This window comes from Nannospalax galili, unplaced genomic scaffold (genome assembly GCF_000622305.1).
Source record: "Nannospalax galili isolate Female #2095 unplaced genomic scaffold, S.galili_v1.0 scaffold136, whole genome shotgun sequence".
Lineage (NCBI taxonomy): Eukaryota > Metazoa > Chordata > Mammalia > Rodentia > Spalacidae > Nannospalax > Nannospalax galili.
Window position 1 is genome coordinate 8,282,969 of NW_008340872.1, and position 9,937 is coordinate 8,292,905.

The 9,937-nt window shown below is 41.9% G+C and overlaps 1 protein-coding gene and 1 pseudogene across 1 annotated transcript in view; both read left to right on the top strand.

Annotated features, from left to right (window-relative positions):
• Rwdd2b (RWD domain containing 2B) overlaps positions 1-1,556 on the top strand; it is a 14,399-nt gene extending 12,843 nt beyond the window's left edge. The window contains exon 5 of the mRNA XM_008836030.3: positions 1,099-1,556. Coding sequence (XP_008834252.1) covers positions 1,099-1,333 — 235 coding nt within the window. The 3' untranslated portion in view covers positions 1,334-1,556. The remainder of the gene's footprint in view (positions 1-1,098) is intronic.
• Positions 1,557-3,788: 2,232 nt separating this feature from the next.
• Positions 3,789-5,156, top strand: LOC103736543 (annotated as a pseudogene).
• The last annotated feature ends 4,781 nt before the right edge of the window (positions 5,157-9,937 follow it).

The window sequence follows — 9,937 nt, forward strand, 5'->3', positions numbered from 1 at the left end:
TATATACATAATTTGAAAGACGATAATAGTGATGTAGAAATAAGTATGTTCCAGAGGGTATAGTTTCATGGGGTATAGTTTCATGGGGGTTCAGTCTAAGGTCAGTGGTAAAGCAGAAATCACACACAGTCAGCATCACCCTCCTCACCTAACACAGCATGCACAGCAGCCATGCTGTAAACACATGTGAATGAATCCCCTGCTCTGGATGCTGTGTAGGATCCTATCAATTTTCATGAATCTGATTCCTCCCTTACCTAACTAATGACATGGTTTCATCCTGCTTTCTGGAAGCATTAGGCTTGCAACTAGTCTTCTCATTGATAAAATCATTAATGCTCTATTGATAATATTGTTTCTGAGAACTTCCTTAATTCTAAAATACAGGTAACCAGGGCTGAGGCTGAAGCTGAGTTGGTAGCATGCTTGCTTGGCATGCACAAGGCCTTGGGTTCCATTTCCAGCACCGTGTAAGCAGGGCATAGTGGCACCTGCCTGTATCTCTGCACTTTGGAGGTCGAGGCAAGAGGATCAGTAGTTCAGGGCTATCCTTGGCTACATATTGAGTTAAAGCCAATATGTGATACAGGAGACCCTATTGCAAAAATAAATGTTATATTAAAAAGTAAAATAATGGGAGGCAGAATCTCTGAAATCAAGGCCAGCCTCGTCCACATAGTGATTTCGAGGCAGGCTGGTGCTAGGGAGACCCTATCAAAAAACAATAACAACAAATAAAAATAAAATAAAATAAAATAAATAAAATAAGCACTCGGGAGGCAGGGGCAGGAAGATCTCTGTGAATTCCGTGAATTTGAAGCCAGCCTGGTCTATATAGCAAGTTCCAGGCCAGCTGGAGCTACAGGGAGACTCTCAAAAAGACAAAAATAAATAATTAATTTAAAAAATAAGGTATGACATAGATTTAAGGCAGTAATAATGGAAATAAGTTTGCAGATGGAATCATGAACAGAGCCATTGGTACAATGATAAATTACTTCTGATAGGAAAAGAAATTGATAAATGTATTTTATAAATTCTATTTTCAGTGCTGTAGAATATGTATCCTGAAATTTTCTATTTTGAATTTTTTTTCAGACTCAGAAAATTAAACTGGAAGCGAATTTTAATTCGCCATCGAGAAGATATTTCTGTTGATGGTACAACCAACGAAATGGAAAGACAACAGAAGTTTTCCACTTTCGAAGAAAAAGTGTTCAGTGTCCATGGAGCTAGGGGAAATCACATGGACTTTGGTCAGCTGTACCAGTTCTTAAATGCCAGTGGATGTGGGGAGGTTTTCCAGATGCTCTTTGGTGTGGAAGGGCAGTGACTGAGCAGAAGTGAGGCTGAACCTGTTTTGTCACTGTTCATCTTTTGATTTTTTTCCACCCTTTCTTGAAATTTAATTTTTGTACCATTCTAGAATGTTAAGGGGGAAACTTAAGAAAAAAAAAATCAATGTCATTGAAATGCATCTGTTAAAAAATCTGAGAGCAGCCAGACGTGGTGGTGCAGAAGCAGGCGGATCTCTGTGAGTTCAAGGCCAACCTGGTCCACGTAGTGAGTTCCAGGACAGCTGGGGCTACAGGGAGATCCTGTCTCAAACAGACCCAGAACTCATTTTAAATTATAATCCTTTTTATTTGTTTTTGTTTTGTTTTTCAGACAGGGTCTTACTCACGATGTAGCTCTGGCTGACCTGGAACTCCCTTTGTAGATCAGGTTGGCCTTGAACTCCCAGAGATCTCTCTGCCTTTGTCTTCCAAGTGCTGGGACTAAAGGCTTGTACCACCATACCCAGCTTAAATTATAATTTTCTTTTGTCTTTTTGAGACATCGTCTCCCTGTAGCCCCAGCTGTCCTGGAACTCCCTATGTAGACCAGGCTGGCCTTGAACTCATAGAGATCTGCCTGCCTCTGCCTCCCGAGTGCTGAGATTAAAGGCATGAGCCACCATGCCTGGCTTTAAATTATAGTTGTGAGGTGTGATGGCTCACAACTATAATATAGCACTCTAGACACTGAGGTAGGAGGATCACCATGATTATCCCTATAAAGCATGGCCTATAGAGTGAGTTCCAGGGTAGCCTGGGGTAGAGAATGAGACCCAATATCAAAAAAATAAAAATAAAAAAATTTGGTAGAAACTTCTTGACTTGAGCCAGGAATTATGGCTTATGCCTATAAGCTCAGCCTTTGAAAAGGGGGTAGGAAGATCAGGACAGGGCCTGCCTCAGCTCCAAAGACAGTTTGAGGCTAGCCTGGACTACATAAGAGAACCATGGGGATGCCAGTCTCCACCTTGTTAGGCTGCTGACCACAACACTAACCCTTGGCTATCTCTAGACTTATGAAATAAAACCATTTTTTAAAAATCTCTGCTTGTTTGTAGCAGTCAAAAGTCCGTCACATTTTTCCTAAACTTTGGCTTTGACTCTACTCCAGCCATTTAAAATACAAGCAGTGTAGTTGTTCAAAGGTTTATTTATTTTATGTGTATGTGTGTGTACCTGAGTGTATGTATGTGTACCATGGGCATGCAGTGCCTCTGAAGGACAAAGGAGGGCATCAGATCCCCTAGAATTGGAGTTACAGGTGGCTATGAGTCATCCAGTCGGGGCTGGGAACTGAACCCAGGTCCTCTGCAAGATCAGCAAGTGCTCCTAACTTCTGAGCCATCTCTCCAGCCCCAACAGTAAAAGTTTCCTCAGTGGAGCTTATCCTTCACTTCTATTTTGTATACTTAGACTCAGCTCTCAAAGGCTGAGGTATGAACAGAGCTCAACTTTTTAACAGGCCTTGACAGTTCAAATTATAACTTTATAGAACTTAGTTTTAACAAATTAGATTTTGAAAAAAAATTCATTCTGGAAATAACTTTCTGTAATTTTTTTTTCTTTTACAAATTGACCTAGAGTCAAATAAGCATACTGCTGCATAGTCCTTCTTTGATGAATCAGAGTTCACCAGGATTAGGGAGAGACAGTGTTCATCTTGGTCAGAAGTACTATGTATGTACACTGAGTGTGTTGGTAAGTAAAATATAATACATGTTATGCAATCCAATGTAGAATTCAAAAAGTAAAATAGAACACAATCTTTTGGATAGATTTAAATATGAAGACAGTTAAACAGATGAGAATCAGGATTTAGCTAGGCATGGTAGTGCACACCTTTAATCCCAGCTCTTGGGAGACAGGCAGGTGAATCTCTGTGAGGTCCAAGCCAGTCTGGTCTACATAGCCAGTTCCAGGCTACCCGGAGCTACAGGGAAACCCTGTCTCAAAAATAAAATAAATCAAAACATACAAACAAAACAAAAAGAATGGTATTTAGAGCACAGGGACTGTGTTTAGCCTTGTGAACCTCCTTATATTCCCGCCTGCTGCCCTATCACCTGCCCCAGAAATACCACTTATTTCTCTGCTGCCCTACAGCCAGATCAACTACTTGTGTGTGCAGAGTGCTCACTCCTCCAGCCACTACCAGATCTGAATAAAAGCTGGCATCCCTAGAGGTCACTAAAGGGACCAAATGGGGGGGGGGAGAGGGGAGAGAGAGGGAGAGAGAGAGAGAATAAATAGATTGATACCATGTGGATCCTCAGGTATTTAAGATTGGTGGCCTGTGCCTTCACCCACTGAGCCATCTCATAGGCTCAAGAATACAACTGTAGAGGAGTTGTAGGGAATAAAAAATAGACACGTAACCCATGCTTCCTGCTTACACTTGATTTTCTATAGAAAACTTACCTTTCAAAAATAGTTTTACTTGGGTCCAGGCAGATGGCTCAGAGAGTAGAAGTGCTTCCCATGCAGCTGTTGAAATATGTTGAGCAATTACTTATACTATTTAATAGATTTAGTAAACTCATTAAAGAAGCTTTTCAAGATGATCCACAATTACTGCAAGAGATAAGGTATATAAAGCATTTAATGATGCTACCATATTTAAACTTGGATTATCTATGAAGCAAAAAGGAGTGGGGGTTGAAAATTCAACCTGAATCCAAATGCCCTGAGTTGCTTGCCAATTACTGTGACATGTTGCTAAGAAAAACACCATTAAGCAAAAAACTAACCTCTGAGGAGATTGAAGCAAAGCTTAAAGAAGTGCTCTTGGCACTTAATATGTACAGAACAAAGATGTTTTTATGAAGCATCACAAAGCTCATTTGACTGATGACTTCTATCAACATGCCAGCAGATTATGTGAACAAACTTGCTGGAATGTTTTGGGACATCAAAGTATCTGAAGACTTGAACCACAAAAATAATAAGTTGTCTTTACCAGCTGATTCAGTTAATATAAAAATTCTGAATGCTGTTGCCTGGTCTAGAAGCTCTGAGAAAGTCTTTGCCTCATTTCTACTGAACTGGAGGATTTGATACCTGAAGTAGAAGAGTTTTTTAAAAAAAATCATAGTGGTAGAAAATTACATTGACATCATCTCATATCAAATGGAATTTAAGAATGAGTAGGTCAGTACGATTTGGAAGTAACCATATTGCAGCTGGCTATGTTATTTGCATGGAACTAAAGACCCAGAGAGAAAATCAGCTTTGAAAACCTAAAACTTGCAAACTGAACTCCCTGATGCTGAACTTAGAAGGACTTTATGGCCTTTAGTAACTTTTCCCCAGCTCAAATGGCAAGTTTTGCTGTACGAACCTCAAGTCAGCTCACCCAAAGACTTTACAAAAAGCACTTTCTTCTCAGTGAACCAGGACTTCAGTTTAATAAAAAATGCTAAAGTTCAGAAAAAGGGAAAAATCAACTTGATTGATTGCTTGCAGCTCACTACAGAAAGAATGAGAGAGGAAGAAAATGAAGGAATAGTCCAACTAAGCCTATTAAGAAGCCAGGAAGCCATCATACAAACGAAAATAAGAAAGAAAATTAGCAACGCTCAGCTGCAGACTGAATTAGTAGGAATTCTGAAAAACTTGTTCTTACCACACAAGGAAATGATAAAAGAGCAAATCAAGTGGCTGATCAAGCGCAAGGACATCAGGAGGGGCGAGTCCAACATCAACACATTCATACGCATGGCGTAGTAACACAGCCTGGGCCAGAGCCTAGAGCGTGGAGTGCTTGGGTAGAAAGGTGGCCCAGTGTGAGCTGAAGAAAGGTTTATTTGGACTTTGATTACATAAATATTAAACTCTTTGCCTTACCTTAGAAAACACCTAGATTTTTCCATCACGTTACCTAGCATGATGGCATTCCCTTTACGTTCACACTCTTTGACAGCATGCTGTTTTGTGAAGAAAAATTGCATTCATGAAGACTGCTGTTTAGTTGTCTGTTAAATGATGAGTTTGGTTGGTGGGTTCTTTAAAATCTTCTATGGATGGAGAGCTAGTTTTGAAAAAGTGAAGTTTATAATGATGCTTCAGTTGTTAAAAAGTTTATGGAAATAGGTAAGTCATTGATTGCAGAGTCAAAGCAAAGCGAACACAATTAAGTGTATTTACTAAGATACCTAACACTTATAGTTAATTTTTATTATGCCATGCTTAAATTTACTGAAAATAGCGCAGAAATCTCTTCCTCCTCCTACTGCAGGGAATTCCTGCAACATAGAAGTATTTGGTATTTGAAAGTGTTATGATTAGGGATTTATAGCCTCTGGTTCCTGGAAAGACAGTTTCTTAAAAAGTAATATTTATCAGTCACCTAGGAAGAAGAGAAAAACAACAACCCAAGACCCAAAAAGCAGACTCTACATTGTTAGACTCTTAATATAAGCAGTAAACTTGCCAAATATGTGTATATATATATTAAAAATAAACATTTTTGCCTGGCCTGGTGGCATACCCTTTAATCTCAGCACTTGGGAGGCAGAGGCAGGTGAATCTCTGTGAGTCCAAGGCTAGCCTGTACTACATAGCAAGTTCCAGGCCACCTGGGGCTGCAGGGAGACCCTGTCTCAAAAATACCTAAATAAATAAATAATAAATAAACATTTGAAAATGTTTTTTAAAAAGTGCTTGCCATGCAAGCCTGGAGAGCTTGAAGCCATGGTGGTACTCAAGTCCTGAAAGCTGCCCTCTGACCTCCACATGTGTATCCCATGTGTGCACACATGCCCCACCCCCAGAATAATAATTTTACTTGAGACTAAATAAACACACTTTTTTTTTTGAGATAGGGTCTCCCTGTGGCTCCAGCTGGCCTGGAACTCAATTTGTAGAACAGGCTGTCCTCTGTCTCACAGAGATCCACCTTCCTCTTGCCTCCCAAGTCTTGAGATTAAAACTGTGTGCCACCATGTCCAGCAAATGAACACAGTTTTAAACACCTTGGTGGAAATGTTAGGCAGACAGGTGTGGCAGGCCTTGAAGAAGGTTCAGCTGAAGAGTTAGCTTTTTTTTTTTTTACTATTTTATTATTTTTATTTTATGTGTATGAGTGTATTGCTTGCATGCATGTAAGTGCACTGATGTTGTGCAATGCCCATGAAGGTCAGAAGAAGGCGCTGGAGTTACGGACAGTTGTTAACTTCCGTGTGGGTGCTGGGAATTGAACCCACATCCTCTGGAAGAGCAGTCAGTGCTCTTAACCGCTGAGCCATCTCTCCAAGCCTCAAGATAGAGTTTCTTTCTGGAAACATTTTTTCACAGTATCAGGGATACCCAATGAAAACCATCAATGAAATTACATAAAAGCTGCAAGGTGGGCAAGAGTTAAGGGGACTCAGTGTGAGAGATTATGAAGAGTCCTTACAGATTGAGCAAAGTGACACAAAGTGTCAATCTGATGCTTTCAGTCAGGGGAGGAAGGGAAGTCTTAATGTCCTTTGCCTTCTCTGTGAAAAGTCAAAAGTAGACCTGGGCAAGGGGCATGGGTGGACATGTATGACTCCAGCAGGCCCAGGGGCAAGCCCACAGCAAGCACCGGAAGCACTCACCAGGCACCAGGGTGTGTGAACATGGGGATGCTAGAACTGAGGCCTGGGACTGCAGGCTGGGGGCCGACCTGCTGCCCTGTGTGCACGGATGTGGTCTAGAGACTGCTCTGGATCCAGATGCTTTTTGACACTATGTTTTGAAGACATTGTCATTGCTGCAGGATAGAGAATTAGAGAAATGGTGACCCCTGTGCACCTGTGGCGTCTTCAAAGTCCAGAGAGTCCCCTGATTTTACCCAGAGTGACTGAAATAGCAGTTTGTTGTCCCCATTGCAGACATTTGTCATTTTGGATTTTTTTTTTTTTTATTTTGGTCTTTTTGAAACAGAGTCTTCCTGTAGCCCCAGCTGGCCTGGAACTCACTATGTAGACCAGGCTGGCCTCGAACTCACGCCTCTGCCTTTCAAGTGCTGGCACTACAGGCATATGCCACCAGGCCCCGCTCATTTTGGATTTTTAAAAATGTATTTATGCCGGGCATGGTGGCGCACACCTGTAGTCCCAGCACTTGGGATGCAGAGGCAGGTGGATCTCTGTGAGTTCAAGGCCAGCCTGATCTACATAGTGAGTTCCAGGACAGCTGGGGTTACAGGGAGACCCTGCTTCAAAAAGACAAAAAAAAGTATTTTATTTTATTGTGTTTGTGTGTGTGCCTGTGTGGGTTTCTATGCACCATGGGCATGCAGGTGATGGTGGAGGCCAGAAGAGGGTCAGATCCCTTATAACTGGAGTTACAGTTACAGTTGTTACAGGCACTCCTAATCTACAAACCATCAACCATCTCTCCAGGGCCTGAATGATGATAATGGTGATGATTAGTCTCTCTGTCTCTGTCTCTCTGTCTCTCTCTCTGACATATCCAGTGCATGTAGAGATCAGAGGACAACTCTTGAGAGTCCGTCTCTCCTTTGACCTTGTTGAGTCAATCTGTCTTGTTTCTGGGGGCTGCATTCTCCAGGCTAGCTAGCCTGAGAACTTCCAGAGATTCCCAGTCTCCTTCCATCTCACTATGGGAATGCTGGGATTACAGATGTGCCTGCCACTGCATCTGGCTTTTTTTATGTGGGTTCTGGGAATTGAGCTCAGATTACCAGGTTTACAATGCAAGCACTTTTACACCCTGACTGACATTTTGTATTTTGTAGCCCTGTTCTCCTTTATCCCCCACAACTATGTATATACATACATACATACATACATACATACATACATACATATATTTATTAGAAAAGATGACCATTATAGAAAATGTAAAAATAACTGGTTGAAGCCAGGAGTAGTGGCACAAGCCTTTAGTTACTGCACTTGGGAGGCAAAGGCAGGCAAATCTTTGTGAGATCAAGGCCAGCCTGATCTACACAATGACTGCCGGGCCAGCTGGGACTACAGGGAGACTCCATCTCAAAAATGTTTTTGTTTGTTTGTTTTTAGATAAGCAGATCTGCTATATAGTCCAGGCTGGCCTTAAACTCACAATCCTCCTCCTTCCATGGCATGAACCACCATGCAGAACTATCTATTTCTACCTCTAGAGTAATGGAATTACAGGGTGGGCAACCACACCTGCTCCTGTGTGCTGGGACTCAAACTCAGGCTTCCCGCCTGCTAGGAAATCACTACTGAGTGAACTGCATTGCCAATCCATTATATTCATTTGACTTCTAGTGTGGATGAATATTTTTATATATGTATCCTGACCAGTTACATTTCATTTACCATATTTGCTGGGTGGTGGCACACACCTTTAATCCCAGCACTCGGGAGGCAGAGGCAGGCAGATCTCTGTGAGTTCAAGGCCAGCCTGGTCTACATAGTGAGTTCCAGGCCAGCTGGGGCTACAGGGAGACCCTGTCTCAAAAAGACCAAAAAAATTTTTTTTATAAAATTTTAAGCCAGGCGTGGTGGTGCACACCTTTAATCCCAGCACCCTGGAGGCAGAGTCAGGCAGATCTCCGTGAGTTCAAGGCCAGCTTGGCCTACATAGTGAGTTCCAGGTCAGCTGGGGCTACAGGGAGACCCTGTCTCAAAAAGACCCCCCCAATTTTTTTTAAGTGTAAGAGCATTAATCCCTAGTTGCTCTTGCAAATGTGTCTCAATGTGGTAGAAATGCCCAGAACAAAGGAAAAGGAATGCAGCATGGGTTGTGCACACACATAGTTCTGCCTGTCATGACCTTGCAGCATGGAGCACCCAATTAGGATACCTGTGTTACCTTAGAGGGGAGACAAAGAAACTGAACTGTAAAGGGAAACTAAATGAGGTATAAATGACTGGGTGTAGCCAGGCCTGATGGTGTACACCTTTAGCCCCATCACTCAGGAGGCAGAAGCAGGTGGATCTCTGTGAGTTCAAGACCATCCTGGTCTACATAGCAAGTAGCTGGGGCTATATGGAGTCCCTGTCTCAAAAAAAAAAAAAACCCACAAAAAGCACTTTTGATGTTCCGCCTTTGGGGTACAAACCCATGGAGCCAGGGGCTAGCACAATAAACTATTTCTTGCAGAAAAGAAATGCCTTGGTGTCTCAGCACTCTGCACACAGCACCTGCAACATCAAGATTATCCATTTATTTTTCCTCACATAAAAATACCCCAAGATTAGTGACTGGAGAGATGGCTCAGTGGTTAAGAGCACTGGCTGCTCTTGCAGAGAATCTGTGTTTGATTCTCAGCACCCACATGGAGGCTAATAACCATCCATAACTCCAGTTCCAGGGAATCCAATACCCTCTTCTGACCTCCAAGGGCATTGCACAACACAGGTGCACTTAACTTACATACACGCAATACATGCAGGTAATACACTCATACACATAAAATAAAAATAAAAATGATAAAATATTAAAAAATTAAAAAACAAGATTAGCTGGGTATGGTGGTACATGCCTTTAATCCCAGCACTTGAGTTCATGGCCAACCTGGTCTACATAGTGAGTTCCAGGCCAGCTGGGGCTACAGAGAGACTGTCTCAAAAAGACCAAAAAAAAATCAACTTAATGTATTTAAATCTATCAGTCATTTC